At 52.5% G+C, this 23,713-nt stretch overlaps 1 protein-coding gene across 1 annotated transcript in view; it reads left to right on the top strand.

Annotated features, from left to right (window-relative positions):
* Nucleotides 1–23,713, top strand: part of LOC119972893 (ankyrin repeat and SOCS box protein 18-like) — a 49,540-nt gene that overhangs the window by 25,038 nt on the left and 789 nt on the right. The window contains exons 4-5 of the mRNA XM_038810437.1: nt 14,130–14,634; nt 22,648–22,761. Coding sequence (XP_038666365.1) covers nt 14,130–14,634; nt 22,648–22,761 — 619 coding nt within the window. The remainder of the gene's footprint in view (nt 1–14,129; nt 14,635–22,647; nt 22,762–23,713) is intronic.

Here is a 23,713-nt window from a genome sequence, read left to right as displayed (position 1 = left end):
CACAGGAAGAGGAGGAATTCACTCTCTCCAGGGCATCCGCCCATGTCCCCTCCTCAATCTCCTCACCCAGCTCCTCTTCCCATTTACCCTTCAGCTCCTCCACCGAGGCCTCGTCTACCTCCTGCATTACGCGGTGTATGTCCGAAATCCTCCCTCCTCCAACCCACACCCCCGAGAGCACACTGTCCCGTACCCCACGTGGGGGCAACAAGGGGAACCCCTCCACCTGCTGCCTGGCAAACGCCCTCACCTGCATGTACCGAAACATGTTCCCCGGGGGGAGCCCAAACTTCCCCTCTAACTCCCCCAAGCTCGCGAACCTCCCCTCCACAAACAGGTCCCTCAACCTCCTAACCCCTGCCCTGTGCCAGCCCAGAAATCCGCCATCAATGCTCCCTGGGACAAACCGATGGTTCCCCCGTATCGGGGCCTCCATCGAACCCCCCACTTCTCCCCTATACCGTCTCCATTGCCCCCAAATTTTGAGGGTAGCCGCCACCACCGGGCTCGTGGTATACCTCGTTGGAGGGAGCGGCAACGGCGCCGTTACCAGCGCCTCCAGGCTCGTGCCCACACAGGACGCCATCTCCATCCTCTTCCATGCTGCCCCTTCCCCGTCCATTACCCACTTACGCACCATCGCTGCATTGGCAGCCCAGTAATACCCACAGAGGTTGGGCAATGCCAGACCCCCCCTACCCCTGCCTCGTTCCAGGAACACTCTTCGAACCCTCGGAGTCCCATGCGCCCATACAAATCCCGTAATATTCCTGTTGACCCTCCTAAAAAAGGCCTTCGGGATAAGGATGGGGAGGCACTGGAACAGGAACAAAAACCTTGGGAGCACCGTCATCTTGACGGACTGCACCCTCCCTGCCAATGACAGCGGTAACATATCCCACCTCTTAAACTCCTCCTCCATCTGCTCCACCAACCTTGTGAGGTTGAGCTTGTGCAGGGCCCCCCAGCTCCCAGCCACCTGGACCCCTAGGTACCTGAAGCTCTTCCCTGCTTCTTCAATGGGAGCCTACCAATCCCCTCCTCCTGATCCCCCGGATGCACCACAAACAACTCACTCTTGCCCAGGTTCAACTTATATCCAGAGAAACCCCCAAAGTCACTAAGAATCCTCATCACCTCTGGCATCCCCCCCACCGGGTCCGCCACATACAGCAACAGGTCGTCCGCATACAGCGACACCCGATGCTCCTCCCCACCCCGCACCAGGCCCCTCCAGTTCCCCGACTCCCTCAATGCCATGGCCAGGGGCTCAATCGCCAACGCAAAGAGCAAGGGGGACAGGGGGCACCCCTGCCTCGTCCCCCGGTACAGCCGAAAGTACTCCGACCTCCTCCTATTCGTGGCTACACTCGCCATCGGGGCTTCGTAGAGCAGCCTCGCCCACTGGACAAACCCCTCCCCGAACCCAAACCTTTCCAGCACCTCCCACAGATACCCCCACTCAACCCTATCAAAGGCCTTCTCCGCGTCTAATGCCACCACTATCTCCACCTCCCCTTCCACAGCCGGCATCATAATGACATTCAGAAGCCTTCGCATGTTCGTATTCAACTGCCTTCCCTTCACAAACCCCGTCTGGTCATCGTGAATGACCCCCGGCACACAATCCTCTATTCTAGTGGCCAGGATCTTTGCCAGCAGCTTAGCGTTTGCGTTTAGCAGCGAGATCGGCCAATATGACCCACACTGCAGAGGGTCCTTGTCCCGCTTAAGGATCAAGGAAATCAGCGCCTGTGACATAGTTGGGGGCAAAGCCCCCCCCTCCCTTGCCTCGTTAAAGGTCCGGACCAACAGGGGGCCCAACAGGTCCACATACCTTTTATAAAATTCAGCTGGAAACCCATCCGGCCCCGGCACCTTCCCCGACTGCATGCTCCCTATCCCTTTAACCAGCTCCTCCAGCTCAATCAGCTCCCCCAGCCCCTCCACCTGCTCCTCCTCCACCCTCGGGAATCACAGCTTGTCCAAGAAGCGCCCCATTCCACCCCCCTCCACCGGGGGCTCCGACCGGTACAGTTCCCCATAGAAGTCCCTGAAGACCCCATTAACATCTACCCCTCTCCGCACCACCTTCCCATCTCTATCCTTCACTCCCCCAATCTCCCTGGCCGCGTCCCGCTTTCGGAGCTGGTGTGCCAGCATCCTACTTGCCTTCTCCCCATATTCACACACCGCCCCCTGTGCTTTCCTCCACTGAGCTTCCGCCTTTCTAGTGGTCAATAGGTCGAACCTGGCCTGAAGGCTACGCCGCTCCCCCAGCAATCCCTCCTCCGGACCCTCCGCATATCTCCTGTCCACCCTCACCATCTCCCCCACCAATCTCTCCCTCTCCCTCTGCTCTCCCCTCTCCCTATGGGTTCGGATGGAAATCAACTCCCCTATAATCACCGCCTTCAATGCCTCCCAGACCGTCCCCACTCGGACCTCCCCGTTATCGTTGGCCACAAGGTACCTCTCGATACACCCCCGAACCCTCTCGGCCACCTCCTCGTCTGCCAACAGCCCCACCTCCAAGCGCCAGAGCGGGCGCTGGTCCCTCTCCTCCCCCAGCCCGAGGTCCACCCAGTGCGGGGCATGATCTGAAATGACAATGGCAGAGTATTCAGCATCCTCCACCCTCGAAACCAGCCCCCTGCTCAGGACAAAAAAATCAATCCTCGAGTAGGCCTTATGCATGTGGGAGAAAAACGAGTACTCCCTGGCCCTTGGACTCACAAACCTGCAGGGATCCACCCCTCCCATCTGATCCATAAACCCCCTCAACACCTTAGCCGCCGCCGGCCTCCTACCCGTCCGGGACTTGGATCGATCCAATGGGGGATCCAGCACTGTGCTGAAGTCCCCCCCCCATGATCAGGCCCCCCACCTCCAGGTCCGGAATGCGGCCCAACATGCGCCGCATAAACCCCGCATTGTCCCAGTTTGGGGCATAAACATTGACCAGCACCACCTGCTCCCCCTGCAGCTTACCACTCACCATCACATACCTCCCGCCACTGTCAGTCACCACATTTAACGCCTCAAACGACACGCTCTTTCCCACCAGGATCGCCACCCCCCGATTCTTCTCATCCAGCCCTGAATGAAATACTTGGCCCACCCATCCCTTCCTCAGTCGAACCTGGTCCGCCACCTTCAGGTGTGTCTCCTGGAGCATGGCCACATCCGCCTTCAGCCCCCTCAGGTGCGCAAACACCCGGGCCCGCTTGACCGGCCCATTCAGCCCCCTCACATTCCAGGTTATCAGCCGGATCAGAGGGCTCCCTGCCCCCCTCCCCTGCCGATTAGCCATAACCCATCCCTTGCACTCCCGTGAGCCAGCTAACTTCTGCTGACCCCGACGACTCCCGCCACACCTCCGACTCCTCCCCACGTGGGACTCCCCCTCCTCCATCGTGCCCGTCAACAGGTCCTTCCCCCCCCCCCCTGCTCTTGCGCGGGAAAAGAAAACAGCCAGCAACGACCCCCGCCCCCACCATCTCCCAGCGCTGGAAACCCGCATTCGCCCTGCCTGGCCCCGCCTCCTCCAGGGCAACTCCCATTGTCAGTCCCCCCCCACCGTTTACCCCCCTGCCCGAACCCGTCCACCAGACCCCTACAGAAAAACCCATACAGAAAAGACAAATCGACATCGCCCCACCCACCCTAAGGCCAACCCACATCTTACATTAAACCAAGCAAATGCAAATACAGTATTATACAGCATCCCCCATCTTAGACCCTCAGTTTGAGTCCAGTTTCTCGGCCTGCACAAAGGCCCACGCCTCCTCCGGGGACTCAAAATAATGGTGACGGTCCTTGTAGGTGACCCACAGACGTGCCGGCTGCAACATGCCGAACTTCACACTCTGTCTGTGGAGCACCGTCTTCGTCCGGTTAAACCCGGCCTTCCGCTTAGCCACCTCCGCACTCCAGTCCTGGAAGATCCGCACCTCTGTGTTCTCCCACTTGCTGCTCCGCTCCTTCTTGGCCCACCGGAGCACGCACTCCCGGTCAACAAACCGGTGAAACCGCACCAACACCGCCCGCAGCGGCTCATTTGGCTTGGGCCTCCTAGCCAGAATTCTGTGGGCCCCCTCCAACTCCAGGGGCCCCTGGAAGGACCCAGCCCCCATCAGCGAGTTTAACATAACGACCACATAGGCTGCCAGGTCCGACCCCTCCAGCCCCTCCGTGAGGCCCAGGATCCGCAAATTCTTCCTCCTCGTCCGGTTCTCCATCTCCTCGAACCGTTCCTGCCACTTTTTTATGGAGTGCCTCGTGCATCTCCACCTTCCCCGCGAGGGCCGCGGCCTCATCCTCCCTTTCGGAGGCCTGCTGCTGCAGCTCCCGGATCGCAGCCCCCTGGGCTGTCTGGGTCTCCAGCAGTTTACCGGTGGTAGCCTTCAGCGACTCCACCTTAAGCTCCTGGAAGCAGCGCAGCAGAGTCGCCTGCTGCTCCCGCGCCCACTGCCTCAGCTCCTCAAGGCCTCCGCCGGCTGCCATTTTGTCTTCCTTCCTCCACTTTTTCAGGGGTGCTTTCTCCGTGTTTCTCCTTACCCCACTCCTGGTCCGGACCATAGGACCGTAGGGGTCGACTCCTGACCTCTTCCCACGTCGGGATTTGCCGACACAGCTCCGTTGGGGGCCCTGAAAAGAGCCCCAAAGTCCGTTTTCAGCGGGAGCTGCCGAATGTGCGGCTTAGCTCCGCATTGCCGCCACCGGAAGTCCATCATCCTATCTATCCTGACATTCCTACTCTGACTAGCTCGTGGCACTGGTAGCAATCCTGAGATTACTACCTTTGAGGTCCTACTTTTTAGTTTAACTCCTAACTCCCTGAATTCCGCTTGTAGGACCTCATCCCGTTTTTTACCCCCCCCCCCCCCCCCCCAGAATGTCCTGCAGCCGCTCCGAGACATCCTTGACCCTTGCACCAGGGAGGCAACATACCATCCTGGAGTCTCGATTGCATCCACAGAACCGCCTGTCTATTCCCCTTACGATCGAGTCCCCTATCACTATAGCCCTGCCATTTTTCTTCCTGCCCTGCTGTGCAGCAGAGCCAGCCATGGTGCCATGAACCTGGCTGCTGCTGCCTTCCCCTGGTGAGCCATCTCCCTCAACAGTATCCAAAGCGGTATATCTGTTTTGCAGGGAGATGACCGCAGGGGACACCTGCACTGCCTTCCTACTCTTGCTCTTTCTTTTGGTCACCCATTTTCTATCTCCCTCAGTAACCTTCACCTGCGGTGTGACCAACTCACTAAACGTGCTATCCACGACCTCCTCAGCATCGCGGATGCTCCAAAGTGAGTCCATCCGCAGCTCCAGAGCCGTCAAGCGGTCTAACAGGAGCTGCAACTGAACACACTTCCTGCACGTGAAGGAGCCAGGGACAGTGGACGTGTCCCTGAGTTCCCACATCGCACACGAGGAGCATGACACGGGTCTGGGATCTCCTGCCATGTCTTAAACCTTAGGTTTAGACAATGAAAAGAAACTCTATTTCCCAGTCACTTACCAGGGTTAAAAAGCACCTCCCCCCCACCTAGCTTCGAATTCCCAAACTCACTCTTGGTTGTGCCTCACTCTGGCTGTGCCTCACTCTGGCTGTGCCTCACTCTGGCTGTGCCTTCTCTGGCTCACTGGGAGAACTCACCTTGGTTGTCTCCCTGCAGATTAAAAGTTACAGGCCAGAAGAAAGAGAGAGAACAAAACAGTCGGGAAAAAGCAACTTCTCCCACTCTGCACCGTTACCTCACTGCACCAAATTACCAAGTTCCAACTTCCCACTCTGGATGTGCCTCACTCTGACTGTGTCTTCTCAACTTGCGCATGCATGTACCCACTCACTCAGCCTGTCCAAATCCCGCTGAAGCATCTTATTATCCCCCTCACAGCTCACCCTCCCACCCAACTTTGTATCATCTGCAAATTTGGAGAAAATGCATTTAGTTCCCTCGTCCAAATCATTCATATATAATGTGAACAGTTGGGGTCCTGGCACAGGTCCTTGCGGTTCCCCACGAGTCACTGACTGTCTGCTAACCAGCTTTCTATCAAACTCAAGACACTAGCCATAATCCATCTTCTTCAAATTTGCATAGTAAACTGCAGTGTGAGACCTTCTCGAAGGCTTCTGAAAGTTTAAATAAACCACATCCACCGGTTCTCCCTGCTCAACTCTACTAGTTACATCTTCAAATAATTCCAGTTGATTTTTCAAGCGGATTTCCCTTTCATAAATCCATGCTGACTTTATCTGATTACTCCACTGCTTTCCAGATGCTGTGCTATGAAATCCTTGATAATGGACTCCAGCAACTTCCCTACTGCCGACGTTAGGCTCACTGGTCTATAGTTCCCTGTTTTCTCTCTACCTCCCTTTTTGAACAGCGTGGTTACATTCGCTATCCTCGAATCTGTAGGAACCATTCCGGAGTCCAAAGAATGTTGGAAAACGCTCACCAATGGATCTACTATTTCTAGCACCACTTCCTTCAGTTCTCTGGGATGGAGATTTCTCCGCCATCAATCCCATTGATTTCTGTGAGGACACCATTCCCAGACTGCTTCACAGTGACGCTGACTGCAAGGACACTGTTCCCAGACTGCTTCACTGTGACGCTGACTGCGAGGACACCGTTCCCAGGCTGCTTCACTGTGACGCTGACTGCGAGGACACCGTTCCCAGACTGCTTCACTGTGACACTGACTGCGAGGTCACTGTTCCCAGACTGCTTCACTGTGACCCTGACTGCGAGGACACCGTTCCCAGACTGCTTCACTGTGACACTGACTGCGAGGTCACTGTTCCCAGACTGCTTCACAGTGACGCTGACTGCGAGGACACTGTTCCCAGACTGCTTCACTGTGATGCTGACTGTGAGGACGCTGTTCCCAGACTGCTTCACTGTGATGCTGACTGCGAGGACACTGTTCCCAGACTGCTTCACTGTGACGCTGCGGGGACACCATTCCCAGACTGCTTCACTGTGACGCTGCGGGGACAGCGTTCCCAGACTGCTTCACTGTGACGCTGACTGCGAGGACACCGTTCCCAGACTGCTTCACTGTGACGCTGACTGTGAGGACACTGTTCCCAGACTGCTTCACTGTGACGCTGCGGGGACACCATTCCCAGACTGCTTCACTGTGACGCTGCGGGGACACCGTTCCCAGACTGCTTCACTGTGACGCTGACTGCGAGGACACCGCTCCCAGGCTGCTTCACTGTGACGCTGACTGCGAGGACACCGCTCCCAGGCTGCTTCACTGTGACGCTGACTGCGAGGACACTGTTCCCAGACTGCTTCACTGTGATGCTGACTGTGAGGACACCATTCCCAGACTGCTTCACTGTGACGCTGACTGCGAGGACACCATTCCCAGACTGCTTCACTGTGACGCTGACTGCGAGGACACTGTTCCCAGACTGCTTCACTCTGACGCTGACTGTGAGGACATCGTTCCCAGACTGCTTCACAGTGACGCTGACTGCAGGACACTGTTCCCAGACTGCTTCACTGTGACGCTGACTGCGAGGACACTGCTCCCAGAATGCTTCACTGTGACGACACCGTTCCCAGACTGCTTCACTGTGACGCTGACTGCAAGGACACTGTTCCCAGACTGCTTCACTGTGACGCTGACTGCGAGGACACCGTTCCCAGACTGCTTCACAGTGACGCTGACTGCGAGGACACCGTTCCCAGAATGCTTCACTGTGACGCTGACTGCAAGGACACTGTTCCCAGACTGCTTCACTGTGACGCTGACTGTAAGGACACTGTTCCCAGGCTGCTTCACTGTGACGCTGACTGCGAGGACACTGTTCCCAGGCTGCTTCACTGTGACGCTGACTGCAAGGACACTGTTCCCAGGCTGCTTCACTGTGACGCTGACTGCGAGGACACCGTTCCCAGACTGCTTCACTGTGACGCTGACTGCGAGGACACCGTTCCCAGACTGCTTCACTGTGACGCTGACTGCAGGACACCATTCACAGACTGCTTCACTGTGACGCTGACTGCAGGACACAGTTCCCAGACTGCTTCACGGTGACGCTGCGAGGACACCGTTCCCAGACTGCTTCACTGTGACGCTGACTGCAGGACACCGTTCCCAGACTGCTTCACAGTGACGCTGACTGCAAGGACACTGTTCCCAGACTGCTTCACTGTGACACTGACTGCGAGGTCACTGTTCCCAGACTGCTTCACTGTGACGCTGCGAGGACACCGTTCCCAGGCTGCTTCACTGTGACGCTGACTGCGAGGACACCGTTCCCAAACTGCTTCACTGTGACGCTGACTGCGAGGACACTGTTCCCAGACTGCTTCACTGTGACACTGACTGCGAGGACACTGTTCCCAGACTGCTTCACTGTGACGCTGACTACAGGACACTGTTCCCAGACTGCTTCACTGTGACACTGACTGCGAGGACACTGTTCCCAGGCTGCTTCACTGTGACACTGACTGCGAGGACACTGTTCCCAGACTGCTTCACTGTGACGCTGACTACAGGACACTGTTCCCAGACTGCTTCACTGTGACACTGACTGCGAGGACACTGTTCCCAGGCTGCTTCACTGTGACACTGACTGCGAGGACACTGTTCCCAGACTGCTTCACTGTGACACTGACTGCGAGGACACTGTTCCCAGGCTGCTTCACTGTGACACTGACTGCGAGGACACTGTTCCCAGGCTGCTTCACTGTGACGCTGCGAGGACACCGTTCCCAGACTGCTTCACTGTGACACTGACTGTGAGGACCACATTCCCAGACTGCTTCACTGTGACACTGACTGCGAGGACACCGTTCCCAGACTGCTTCACTGTGACACTGACTGCAGGACACCGTTCCCAGATTGCTTCACTGTGACGCTGACTGCAGGACACCGTTCCCAGATTGCTTCACTGTGACACTGACTGCAGGACACCGTTCCCAGACTGCTTCACTGTGACACTGACTGCAGGACACCGTTCCCAGACTGCTTCACTGTGACACTGCGGGGACACTGTTCCCAGCCTGCTTCACTGTGACGCTGACTGCGAGGACACCGTTCCCAGGCTGCTTCACTGTGACACTGACTGCAGGACACCGTTCCCAGACTGCTTCACTGTGACGCTGACTGCGAGGACACCGTTCCCAGGCTGCTTCACTGTGATGCTGACTGCAAGGACACCGTTCCCAGACTGCTTCACTGTGACGCTGACTGCGAGGACACCGTTCCCAGACTGCTTCACTGTGACGCTGACTGCGAGGACACCGTTCCCAGACTGCTTCACTGTGACACTGACTGTGAGGACACTGTTCCCAGGCTGCTTCACTGTGACGCTGTGAGGACACCGTTCCCAGACTGCTTCACTATGACGCTGTGAGGACACCGTTCCCAGACTGCTTCACTGTGACGCTGACTGCGAGGACACCGTTCCCAGACTGCTTCACTGTGACGCTGTGAGGACACCGTTCCCAGACTGCTTCACTGTGACGCTGACTGCGAGGACACTGTTCCCAGACTGCTTCACTGTGACGCTGACTGCGAGGACACCGTTCCCAGACTGCTTCACTGTGACGCTGTGAGGACACTGTTCCCAGACTGCTTCACTGTGACGCTGACTGCGAGGACACCGTTCCCAGGCTGCTTCACTGTGACGCTGACTGCGAGGACACCGTTCCCAGACTGCTTCACTGTGACGCTGACTGCGAGGACACCGTTCCCAGACTGCTTCACTGTGACACTGACTGCGAGGACACTGTTCCCAGACTGCTTCACTGTGACGCTGACTGCGAGGACACCGTTCCCAGGCTGCTTCACTGTGACGCTGACTGCGAGGACACCGTTCCCAGACTGCTTCACTGTGACACTGACTGCGAGGACACTGTTCCCAGACTGCTTCACTGTGACGCTGACTGCGAGGACACCGTTCCCAGGCTGCTTCACTGTGACGCTGACTGTGAGGACACCGTTCCCAGAATGCTTCACTGTGACGCTGTGAGGACACCGTTCCCAGACTGCTTCACTGTGACACTGACTGCGAGGACACCGTTCCCAGACTGCTTCACTGTGACGCTGTGAGGACACCGTTCCCAGACTGCTTCACTGTGACGCTGACTGCGAGGACACCGTTCCCAGACTGCTTCACTGTGACGCTGACTGCGAGGACACCGTTCCCAGACTGCTTCACTGTGACGCTGACTGCGAGGACACCGTTCCCAGACTGCTTCACTGTGACGCTGACTGCGAGGACACTGTTCCCAGACTGCTTCACTGTGACACTGACTGTGAGGACACCGTTCCCAGACTGCTTCACTGTGACGCTGACTGCGAGGACACCGTTCCCAGACTGCTTCACTGTGACGCTGCGAGGACACCGTTCCCAGACTGCTTCACTGTGACGCTGACTGCGAGGACACTGTTCCCAGACTGCTTCACTGTGACGCTGACTGCGAGGACACCGTTCCCAGACTGCTTCACTGTGACGCTGACTGCGAGGACACTGTTCCCAGACTGCTTCACTGTGACGCTGACTGCGAGGACACCGTTCCCAGACTGCTTCACTGTGACGCTGTGAGGACACTGTTCCCAGACTGCTTCACTGTGACGCTGACTGTGAGGACACTGTTCCCAGACTGCTTCACTGTGACGCTGACTGCGAGGACACTGTTCCCAGACTGCTTCACTGTGACGCTGTGAGGACACCGTTCCCAGACAGCTTCACTGTGATGCTGACTGCGAGGACACTGTTCCCAGACTGCTTCACTGTGACGCTGACTGCAGGACACCGTTCCCAGACTGCTTCACTGTGACGCTGACTGCAGGACATCGTTCCCAGACTGCTTCACTGTGACGCTGACTGTCAGGACACCGTTCCCAGGCTGCTTCACTGTGACGCTGTGAGGACACCGTTCCCAGACTGCTTCACTGTGACGCTGACTGCAGGGACACTGTTCCCAGACTGCTTCACTGTGACACTGACTGCGAGGACACCGTTCCCATGCTGCTTCACTGTGATGCTGACTGCGAGGACACCATTCACAAACTGCTTCACTGTGACGCTGACTGCAGGACACCGTTCCCAGACTGCTTCACTGTGACACTGACTGCGAGGACACCGTTCCCAGACTGCTTCACTGTGACACTGACTGTGAGGACACCGTTCCCAGACTGCTTCACTGTGACACTGACTGCGAGGACACCGTTCCCAGACTGCTTCACTGTGACACTGACTGTGAGGACACCGTTCCCAGACTGCTTCACTGTGACACTGACTGTGAGGACACCGTTCCCAGACTGCTTCACTGCGATGCTGACTGCAGGACACCGTTCCCAGACTGCTTCACTGTGACGCTGACTGTGAGGACACCGTTCCCAGACTGCTTCACTGTGACGCTGACTGCGAGGACACCGTTCCCAGACTGCTTCACTGTGACACTGACTGCGAGGACACCGTTCCCAGACTGCTTCACTGTGACGCTGACTGCGAGGACACTGTTCCCAGACTGCTTAACTGTGACGCTGACTGCGAGGACACCGTTCCCAGACTGCTTCACTGTGACGCTGACTGTGAGGACCACATTCCCAGACTGCTTCACTGTGACACTGACTGCGAGGACACCGTTCCCAGACTGCTTCACTGTGATGCTGACTGCGAGGACACCGTTCCCAGACTGCTTCACTGTGACGCTGACTGCGAGGACACCGTTCCCAGACTGCTTCACTGTGATCCTGACTGCGAGGACACTGTTCCCAGACTGCTTCACTGTGACTTTGATTGCGAGGACACCGTTCCCAGACTGCTTCACTGTGACGCTGACTGCAGGACACTGTTCCCAGGCTGCTTCACTGTGACGCTGACTGTGAGGACCACATTCCCAGACTGCTTTACTGTGATGCTGACTGCGAGGACACCGTTCCCAGACTGCTTCACTGTGACGCTGACTGCGAGGACACCGTTCCCAGACTGCTTCACTGTGATCCTGACTGCGAGGACACCGTTCCCAGACTGCTTCACTGTGACACTGACTGCGAGGACACTGTTCCCAGACTGCTTCACTGTGACGCTGACTGCGAGGACACCATTCCCAGACTGCTTCACTGTGATGCTGACTGTGAGGACACCATTCACAAACTGCTTCACTGTGACGCTGACTGTGAGGACACTGTTCCAAGACTGCTTCACTGTGACACTGATTGCGAGGACACCGTTCCCAGACTGCTTCACAGTGACGCTGCGAGGACACCGTTCCCAGACTGCTTCACTGTGACGCTGACTGCGAGGACACTGTTCCCAGACTGCTTCATTGTGATGCTGACTACAAGGACACCGTTCCCAGACTGCTTCACTGTGACGCTGCGAGGCACCGTTCCCAGACTGCTTCACTGTGACGCTGACTGCGAGGACACCGTTCCCAGACTGTTTCACTGTGACGCTGACTGCGAGGACACTGTTCCCAGACTGCTTCACTGTGACGCTGACTGCGAGGACACCGTTCCCAGACTGCTTCACTGTGACGCTGACTGCAAGGACACCGTTCCCAGACTGCTTCACTGTGACACTGACTACAGGACACCGTTCCCAGACTGCTTCACTGTGACACTGACTGCAAGGACACCGTTCCCAGACTGCTTCACTGTGACACTGACTGCGAGGACACCGTTCCCAGACTGCTTCACTGTGACGCTGACTGCAAGGACACCGTTCCCAGACTGCTTCACTGTGACACTGACTACAGGACACCGTTCCCAGACTGCTTCACTGTGACACTGACTACAGGACACCGTTCCCAGACTGCTTCACTGTGACACTGACTGCGAGGACACCGTTCCCAGACTGCTTCACTGTGACGCTGACTGCGAGGACACCGTTCCCAGACTGCTTCACTGTGACGCTGACTGCGAGGACACCGTTCCCAGACTGCTTCACTGTGACGCTGACTGCGAGGACACCGTTCCCAGACTGCTTCACTGTGATGCTGACTGCGTGGACACCGTTCCCAGACTGCTTCACTGTGACGCTGACTGCGAGGACACCGTTCCCAGACTGCTTCACTGTGACGCTGACTGAGAGGACACTGTTCCCAGACTGCTTCACTGTGACGCTGACTGCAAGGACACCATTCCCAGACTGCTTCACTGTGACGCTGACTGTGAGGACACTGTTCCCAGACTGCTTCACTGTGACGCTGACTGCGAGGACACCGTTCCCAAACTGATTCACTGTGATGCTGACTGTGAGGACACTGTTCCCAAACTGCTTCACTGTGACGCTGACTGCGAGGACACCGTTCCCAAACTGCTTCACTGTGATGCTGACTGTGAGGACACTGTTCCCAGACTGCTTCACTGTGACACTGACTGCGAGGACACCGTTCCCAGACTGCTTCACTGTGACGCTGACTGCGAGGACACCGTTCCCAAACTGCTTCACTGTGATGCTGACTGTGAGGACACTGTTCCCAGACTGCTTCACTGTTCCCAGACTGCTTCACTGTGACACTGACTGCGTGGACACCGTTCCCAGACTGCTTCACTGTGACGCTGACTGTGAGGACACCGTTCCCAGACTGCTTCACTGTGACGCTGACTGCAGGACACTGTTCCCAGAGTGAAATACAATGTTGGTCAATGTGAGGTGATCCTTTTGGGAGGAATATCAATAAAATGGACTATCATTTAATTGGTAATAAATGTCAGCATGCTGCTGTGCAGAGGGAACTGCTTTGCTGTGTGGTGTAGGTTGGTTGGAGGTCAGACTCCAGCTCATGGCTCAATCCTCCCATTGCCTCCCCAGCACCCTGCAGACTGCCCAATGGCAGTTTGCCTTCTCTCTCGCACAGTGGGAGAGTCTGTCCTCGATAAAACCCCATTGGCTAAAGCAGCATAATACCTGCCACTGATATAGTCTGTCCTCTTTATTCTTCAATAACACTGAAAGTGAGAAATCCCTCTGTAATTCACAGCTCCAGAAACCTTAATTACAGAAAGTACAATTCTCGCAGCAAGATCTCCTCATAAAGGAGAATGGCCACAGTTTATCATTGCCTTTGGGGAGCTGTGATTGGCTAGAGTAGGTTGTATTATTACACTCTGATTGGCTGCTGTATTTGTTGTGACAGATGTGCGGTGCATTTATTGGGGTTTGGTAGCCACGTTAACAGTTGGACCGAGGATAAAGATGACACACCTCTGCACATTGCAGCACGGTTTGGCCTGGAGGAGCATGTGACCTTGTACCTTGAACATGGAGCTTCCATCAACAGGATGAATGAATGTGGGCAGATGGCACTGCACTGTGTGTGTGCACAGTCCCATGGCAAGGAGGATGCAGAGAGATATTACCGGGTATGTAAGCGGCTGATTGACGATGGGGGTAGTATAGCAGCGTTGGATGAGGAGAAGCAGTCAGCACTGCACCTTGCCTGTCGCACAGCCAACTACCGGATTGTGGATCTGCTCCTCCGCAAGGGAGTCGATGTCAACCGTATGGACTACGGTGGGAATGCACCGATGCATAAAGCATTACAGGCCGTAGCTTACAGATTGGAGCATGAACCTGAACGCACAGTCCGATCCCTCTTAAACTATGGGTCAATCCGCATCTGGCCAGGCGCAATCCCTAAGGTGAGATAAACATCCCTTGTGATTGGTCAGTGTACATATGTCTGTAATGACTGATATGTGTGTGTTTTCCTGTGTATCTGGTGTGTCTATTGTCATGTGATCACAATCCCGATTCTCCAGCGGGAATAGTCCTCCTTCAACAGATCAATTGATCAGCAGAATAACAGGTCCGGTTTTGGGGCAGAATTTCAAAGGGAGGGCGTGTAGGGAATGTAACAGGCATTCTGCAGATCCAATTGCAGTGCTCACCATGCGCAGTCAGTAGGACACGGAGCTAGAGCGGGTCAGAGAACAAACGATCATCATCATTTACAAATTGGTGACCCATCTTGAATGAACCAGACCACTGAATTAAACGAAGGGGGAGAGCTTTCCGATACCATGTACAATGGCGCACTGGACATCTTCGATCAGGACTCAGAGAACTGGAAATCATGATCAGAAAGATTGCATTTTTAAATTCCAGTCAATAACATTTTGGAAGAGATTAAGGCCCCTGAGTTGCGAATTACAGTTATTAATTCAGCCCGAGATCCCCAGAGATAAGAATTGATTAAAATATTAGAAGAGAGGGCAGCACGGCGGTGCAGTGGGTTAGCCCTGTTGCCTCACGGCGCCGATGTCCCAGGTTCGATCCCGGCTCTGGGTTGCTGTCCGTGTGGAGTTTGCACATTCTCCCCGTGTCTGCGTGGGTTTCACCCCTAGAACCCACAGATGTGCAGGGTAGGTGGATTGGCCACGCTAAATTGCCCCTTAATGGGGAAAAAAATAAATTGGGCACTCTAAATTTATATTTTTTAAAAATTAGAAGATCATTATTCACAAGAGCCTCTGATTATTGCGGAGATGTTTCGATTTCATCGAAGGAATCAGTTTGAAGGGGAAAATATTTGCAACTCACCGCAAACCCAGATGTGGCTTGCTGGGTTTTGAGAATTTGGCGATTTGTTAGCTGATCGTTATTAGAGATCACAATTAGAGATTGTTTAGCATGTGGTTTGGAAAACGAGGCCATTCAAAGGAGGTTATTAATGGAACGTATTCTAAGCCTGATGACTGCATTAGATATTGGTGGTTCCATGAAGCACGCGGCTAAGGAGGTTTCTCAGCTTCGAGCAAGCACGAAGACCCATAAACTGGCTGCTTCCCAGAGAAAGTCTACCCAGCAACAGGCGTGTCATCGCTGTGCGAAAATGGGCCACTGACAGGCGGACTGCTGGAGCAAGGACCTCAATGTCAGAACTGGCCGCACAACAAGAGCTGGCTGGAGTAAAATACCTTCTCCAGAGAGGAACACGCAAAGGAAGACACCGAACTCAAAGAAGAAACAAACCAAATTCAACTACGAAAATTCATAATGTGGAAAAATAATAATTGCAATGAGACTAAAGCAATGAATTCTGCTGAAGAATTGAAGTTGAGCGTGCTCTCAGTCCAGGGTGATTCTCAATCATTTTGGGTAGTGCCAAAACTGAATGGGCAACCGATTAAAATGGAGGTCGATATGGAGGCTGCTATCTCAATCATTCCTGAGACCATCTATGAACAGAAGCGCAACCACTTGCCTTTACACCATCCTGGTGTGATTGTGAGGATGTATACTGAGGAAATAGCGCCTGAGTGCAGTACGGTAGCATTGTGGATAGCACAAATGCTTCACAGCTCCAGGGTCCCAGGTTCGATTCCGGCTTGGGTCACTGTCTGTGCGGAGTCTGCACATTCTCCCCGTGTCTGCGTGGGTTTCCTCTGGGTGCTCCGGTTTCCTCCCACAGTCCAAAGATGTGCAGGTTAGGTGGATTGGCCATGATAAATTGCCCTTAGTGTCCAAAATTGCCCTTAGTGTTGGGTGGGGTTACTGGGTTATGGGGATAGGGTGGAGGTGTTGACCTTGGGTAGCGTGCTCGTTCCAAGAGCCGGTGCAGACTCAATGGGCCGAATGGCCTCCTTCTGCACTGTAAATTCTATGAAAGAGTGGACAAACCACAAAGGTACCATTCCATGAGATTCCAGAAGGTTTTCCAGCTCTCTTTGGCCACTCTTGGCTGGAAAGGATTAAACAGAATTGGAGCTCTGTCAACAACTTAGTTGATTCAAAGTCAGACTTACCGATATGGAAAAATACGGCAGTATTTTTGATGACACACTGGGGTCCATGAAAGGTGAACAGGTGTCCCAGCCAGGGTTTAGAGGTCAGGGTTCAGAAAACCCCAAAGTATATAATGGAGTTCACCTGACCTACAACTGTTTATTGATTTTGGGTATGGGGAGCACAAGAGCCTATCTTTCAGGTTGTTATTCAACAGAGACCTGAAGCACTTTTAATCAAAAACAAAGTTTACTCTATGAATTTAGTTAAGATTTTTAGAAACACACACAGGAAGCATTTTTATCAGCTACCAATGTAAATACCCCACACAGCTACAGTACTCTATGTATAACCCTGAATAACTGCCCCCCTTTAACTGTTCCAATTTAATAACAAGATCCCATAAACCAGAAACCCCTTTTGAAAGATGTGGCCCAGCACACAGCACTCAGACCTGGGATGGACGTTCCTGTTTCCTTTCCAAAACAGCAGCTTTAAATTTCTTCCAGAAAACAGTTATTTCTTTTCAAGTTATCAAGCAGCCTGGAAACAGCGTTTAAAATGCAGATAGAGAAAAAACCTTCTTTCAATCTGTGCAGAACAAAACCAGTTTGAACTCAAAACGAAAGTAAAACCAACTCCCAGAGCCACAGCCTAGCTCCACCCACACAATGACATCACTGAAACCATGTGATAAGACAACAATATTTCTTAAAGGGACAGTCCCATGACAGCTGATAGTGATCACAATTCAGTTAGATTCAGCATTACCATGGAAACGGAAAAGATAAAGCAGGAGTAGAAATATTGCAGAAATGAGAAGGGACTTGGCTGAGGTGGACTGGCGAGCATTGCTCGAGGATAAATCAGTGGGAAGGACTAAAAGGAGAGATTCCAAAGGTGCAAAGTAGACATGTCCCCTCCAAAAATACGAGTGGTACTGCCAAATCTAGATCCCCCAGTTGTCTACAGGAATACAGAGGAATTTCAAACAGAAAAATTAAGCGTACGATAGGCATAAAGAACTCAGCAACGTAGATAGCCTAGACAAGTATAGAAAGTTCAGGGACAAGGTCAAAAACGAAATGAGGAAATCAAAGAGAGGACATGAAGAAAGATTCGCAAGTTAAAGAAAACCCAAAGATTTTTAACCAATATATTAAGGAAAGAGAGGGTCCTATCAGAGTTGAAGAAGGGAACTTGTGTACAGATCAGAGGCTGTTGGAAGGGTTTTAAATGAACATTTATCAGCTACCAACGTAAATACCCCACACAGCTACAGTACTCTATGTATAACCCTGAATAACTGCCCCCCTTTAACTGTTCCAATTTAATAACAAGATCCCATAAACCAGAAACCCCTTTTGAAAGATGTGGCCCAGCACGCAGCACTGTTTACAAAGGAAATGGATGTTGCAGATATAATTGTCCAGGAGGAACACTGGAAATGGAAATCGCTTATTGTCACGAGTAGGCTTCAAAGAAGTTACTGTGAAAAGCCCCTAGTCGCCACATTCCGGGGAGGCTGGTACGGGAATCGAACCGTGCTGCTAGCCTGCTTGGTCTGCTTTAAAAGCCAGCGATTTAGCCTGGTGAGCTAAACCAGCCCCTATGAGATACTGGATGGGATAGAGGAAGTACTCAAAGGATTGAAATCCTTGCAAGTTGTTAAGTTTCCTGTGCCAGATGGATTGTCGAAGGCTGCACTTGCAATTGGAAAGTTGTTACAAGTGGTGTTCCACAGGGCTCAGAGTTGGGCCCTTACTGTTTGTGTTACATATTAACAATTCGGACGTGAACGTGGGGGGCATGATTGGGAAATTTGCAGATGACACAAAGATTGGCCGAGTGGTGGACAGTGTAGCTATAACCTTCAAAACGATATAGATGGATTGGTGAAGAGGGCGATAAAGTGGCAGAGGTCACTTTAGTGAGAGAAGTGTGAGGTCAGCATTTAGGGAGGACGAACAGTTGTAGGGAGTACACAATAAATGGGAACATACTAAGAGGTAGATGAAGTGAGAGATCTTGGTGTACAGGGACACAGGTCCCGAAAGGCAGCAGTTCAAGTAGACAAGGTTGCTAAGAAAGCAAATGGAATGCTGTCCTTCATTGGCAGAGGTACAGGATATAAAAGTAAGGATATAATGTTGGAATTGTATAAACACTGGTGAGGCCACAACTGGAGTATTGTGGGCAGTTCTGGTCACCACATTACAGGAACATAGAACATAGAACATTACAGCGCAGTACAGGCCCTTCGGCCCTCGATGTTGCACTGTCCTGTGAAACCCTTCTAAAGTTCCTCTACACTATTCCCTTATCGTCCATATGTCTATCCAATGACCATTTGAATGCGTTTAATGTTGGCGACTCCACTACTGTTGCAGGCAGGGCATTCCACGCCCTTACTACTCTCTGAGTAAAGAAACTGCCTCTGACATCTGTCCTATATCTATCTCCCCTCAATTTAAAGCTATGTCCCCTCGTGCTGGACATCAGTCACCTCTTAACCTTCTTCTCTCTAACGAAAACAGCCTCAAGTCCCTCAACCTTTCCTCATAAGATCTTCCCTCCATAACAGGCAACATCCTTGTAAATCTCCTCTGGACCCTTTCCAATGCTTCCACATCCTTCCTATAATGTGGCGACCAGAACTACACGCAATACTCCAAATGCGGCCGCACCAGAGTTTTGTACAACTGCAACATGACCTCATGGCTCCGATACTCAATTCCTCTACCAATAAAAGCTAACACACCGTACGCCTTCTTAACAACCCTCTCAACCTGGGTGGCAACTTTCAGGGATCTATGGACATGGACACCGAGAACTCTCTGCTCGTCCACACTGCCAAGAATCTTACCATTAGCCCAGTACTCTGTCTTCCTGTTATTCCTTCCAAAATTAATCACCTCACACTTTTCTGCATTAAACTCCATTTGCCACCTCTCAGCCCAGCTCTGCAGCTTATCTATGTCCCTCTGTAACTTGTAACATCCTTCTGCACTGTCCACAACTCCACCGACTTTAGTGTCATCTGCAAATTTACTCACCCATCCTTCTACTCCCTCCTCCAGGTCATTTATAAAAATGACAAACAGCAGCGGCCCCAAAACAGATCCTTGTGGTACACCACTAGTAACTGGACTCCAGTCTGAACATTTCCCATCAACCACTACCCTTTGTCTTCTATCAGCTAGCCAATTTCTGATCCAAACTGCTGAATCACCCTGAATCCCATGCCTCTGTATTTTCTGCAATAGCCTACTGTGGGGAACCTTATCAAACACTTTACTGAAATCCATATACACCACATCAACTGCTTTACCCTCATCCACCTGTTTGGTCACCTTCTCAAAGAACTCAAAAAGGTTTGTGAGGCACGACCTACCCTTCACAAAACCGTGTTGACTATCCCTAATCAAATTATTCCTTTCCAGATGATTAGACATCCTATCTCTTATAAACCTTTCCAAGACTTTTCCTACAACAGAAGTAAGGCTCACTGGTCTATAGTTACCGTGGTTATCTCTACACCCCTTCTTGAACAAGGGGACAACATTTGCTATCCTCCAGTCTTCTGGCACTATTCCTGCAGACAAAGATGACTTAAATATCAAAGCCAAAGGCTTTGCAATCTCCTCCCTAGCTTCCCAGAGAATCCTAGGATAAATCCCATCTGGCCCAGGGGACTTATCTATTTTCACACTTTCCAGAATCGCTAACACCTCCTCCTTATGAACCTCAAGCCCTTCTAGTCTAGTAGCCTGTATCTCAGTATTCTCCTCGACAACATTGACTTTTTCCTGTGTGAATACAGACGAAAAATACTAATTTAGCACCTCTCCAATCTCGGACTCCACGCACAACTTCCCATTACCGTCCTTGACTGGCCCTACTCTTACCCTAGTCATTCTTTTATTCCTGACATATCTATAGAAAGCTTTAGGGTTATCCTTGGTCCTACCTGCCAAAGACTTCTCATGTCCTCTCCTGGCTCTGCTTAGCTCTCTCTTTAGAGCCTTCCTAGCTAACTTGTAACTCTCAAGGCCCTAACTGAGCCATCACGTCTCATCTTTACATAAGGAAGGATGTTACTGCTCTGGAGAGAGACCAGAGGAGGTTTACAAGAATGTTGCCAGTGCTGTAAAAGTGTGGTTCCGAGGAGAGATTGGATAGAATCATAGAATCCCTACAGTGCAGAAGGTGGGATTAGAAAGGGCACCTGGGTGTCCTCGGGCTGGCATGGACAGGGTGGGCCGAATGGCCTCATTCTGTGGGTTGTAACTTTTCTTTTTATTCATGTTTTATCGGGTTTTTTGGTGTACAAAACAAATATAAATACAAACAGAATAGTGAGAGTTACGCGAGAGAGTACATGGGGAGTAATATTAGAATTATTAACATGGATATGTAGCAGTTTCCCCTTTCTGTTTTATCCTTTCCTCGCAGTGTTTGCCGTGGCAGTTATGGTCCCCTGTGTTTTGCTCACCGCCGGTTTTCCCCTCTCTTTTTTGGCTTCCTAGTTGTTGGCTACAAACAGATCTTGGAACAGTTGGGTGAATAGCTCCCACGTTCTGTGTGAGTCTTTTTCCGATCCTCGAATGGTGAATTTGATTTTCTCCATTTGGAGAGATTCCGAGAGGTCGGACAGCCAGTCTGCAGCTCTGGGCGGTGCTGCTGACCGCCAGCCAAACAGGATTCTACGGCGGGCGATCAGGGATGCAAAGGAAAGGGCGTCCGCCCTCCTCCCCAGGAATAGATCTGACTGGTCTGAAACCCCGAAGACCGCCACTATCAGGCATGGCTCCACCCTCACCCCCACCACTTTGGACATAGCTTTGAAGAAGGCTGTCCAGTACCCCACAAGTCTGGGGCAAAACCAGAACATGTGGGCGTGGTTGGCCAGTGTTTAATACCATCCAGCCTTGGTACCATGTAATGTTCTTGTCGGATGGCCTGATTTATTGTAAGAACACTTGTAGCTAAAGCTATTAACAATTTATTAAGATTAAATGTGGGTCAAATATATATACAAAACAACAGATGAATAACAGTATGAACATGCACAAGCAACCTCTCTCCCAGCTCTCTCGTCAGTCAGGGTCACCTGACTCTAACATTCACTTATATACGAATGAGACTCCTAGTACCCAGTCGGTGAATTACAACACAACTATGATATCATCACACCAATCGGGTGGAGAATTCCACGTTGGAATTGGGGCTGCATGGCAGACCTGTCACCAGTCTCCGCTCCTACTCCGCCACCTGTAATGAGTTTCATGCTCCGTGCCAGCAGGAACTTGCAAACAGCTGATATGCATTGTTTTGAAAGCAATTAACAGCCGGGGGAGGGTGGCGCGGTAGCACAGTGGTTAGCACTGTTGCTTCACAGTGCCAGGGTCACAGGTTCGATTCCACGGCTTGGGTCACTGCCTGTGCGGAGTCTGCACATCCTCCCCGTGTCTGCGTGGGTTTCCTCTGGGTACTCCTTTGCATCTTTCACTTTATATACATATATATATATATTATATACATATGTTTCTGGAATCCACCTCTTCATTCACCTGAGGAAGGAGCAGCGCTCCGAAAGCTAGTGATTCGAAACAAACCTTTTGGACTTTAACGCTGGTGGTGTAAGACTTCTTACTGTGCCCACCCCAGTCCAACACCGGCTCCACATCATTCCGACACTGTGGTGGCCAGAGCTGGACACAGTTCTCTAGTTGGGACCTAACCTGAGCTTTATAAAAGTTCAGCATAACTTCCCCGTTTTTGTACTCAGTGACTGTTTATGAAGCCCAAGATCTGGTTCAATGTTCCTGCCCCCACCAGCAGGTTGGTGTATCCCCTGCCCGCCCTGTGCTGGGTTATCCCACCTTGTGATGCCAATGTTCCATTCTTCTCTTCCTTGGTACCAGGTGTTGAAATTCTGCTCACAGTCTCCACGGACGATCGAGGTTCTCATCAATGTTTATGATCGACTCAAGGTAACGGATGACTGGGAGGAGTCGGTGCCAGAGAAGGTGCTCCAGGTATAAACTGTGTTTGAAAAAGATTAAACAAGTTGGGATTTAAACAAGTTGAGTGAGTGGGCAAATGAATGCAGTATAATTTGGATAAATATCAAGTTATCCAGTTTGGGAGTATAATCGAGATTTGGATTTGTTTATTGTCACGTGTACCGAGGTACGGTGAAAAGTATTGTTCTGTGTACAGTCCAGACAAATCGTTCCATATATGAAAAAACATAAGACATACATAAACACGCAAAGTAAATACAGAGACACAGGCATCAGGTGAAGCATAGGGAGAGTAGTACTACTCAGAAGAAATGTAGGAAGGCAGATTATTATCTGAATGGCCCTAAATTAGGAGAGGGGAATGTGCAACAAATTCTGGCTGTCCTCGTACACCAGTCACTGAAGGTAAGGACCAGAGAGCCTCTGGGGAGGCAGGGTGGTCTGGAGTGGGAGTGCGGGGGAGCGGGTGATCGTGGGGGGCAGTGAGCGGTGATGGGTCACTCACTGGGTAGGCTGTACCATATAGCACCCCCACATCTATGGCCCCACCCCTGCTGCCTTTGAGGGTGAACGTCGGACTGCCCTGGGGGTCTGCCCCGTGCCCACCTCCAACACCAACACCCCAGTCCTCCCACACTCCCACACCCGGACCAGGCTCTGCATCCAGTCCAGCCCATCCCAACACCTTCCAGGTACAGGATGGAGGCAGATCGGAACGTCGGTCAACAGGTGTTTATTGTGCCCTGACCCCTAACGCTCTGCTGTGTGCTGCACCCGTGCCAATGTAACGGCTGCCTAACTTTCTTATCCTCTGGGCAACAATGCTCTGTCTGGGTGGCCCCATGGCAACACAGCAGACAGCCTGCTGCATATACACCGTCACCTGAGTCCTCATTGGAGGGTGGGGGATAGGGGAGGGGGTGGGGGAGGGGGAGGGGGTGGGGTGGGGGATAGGGGGGGGGAT

The sequence above is a fragment of the Scyliorhinus canicula genome, chromosome 10 (assembly GCF_902713615.1).
Source record: "Scyliorhinus canicula chromosome 10, sScyCan1.1, whole genome shotgun sequence".
Classification (NCBI taxonomy): domain Eukaryota; kingdom Metazoa; phylum Chordata; class Chondrichthyes; order Carcharhiniformes; family Scyliorhinidae; genus Scyliorhinus; species Scyliorhinus canicula.
Note: the sequence above shows the minus strand (reverse complement) of the source record. Positions and strands in the feature narration are given on the sequence as shown.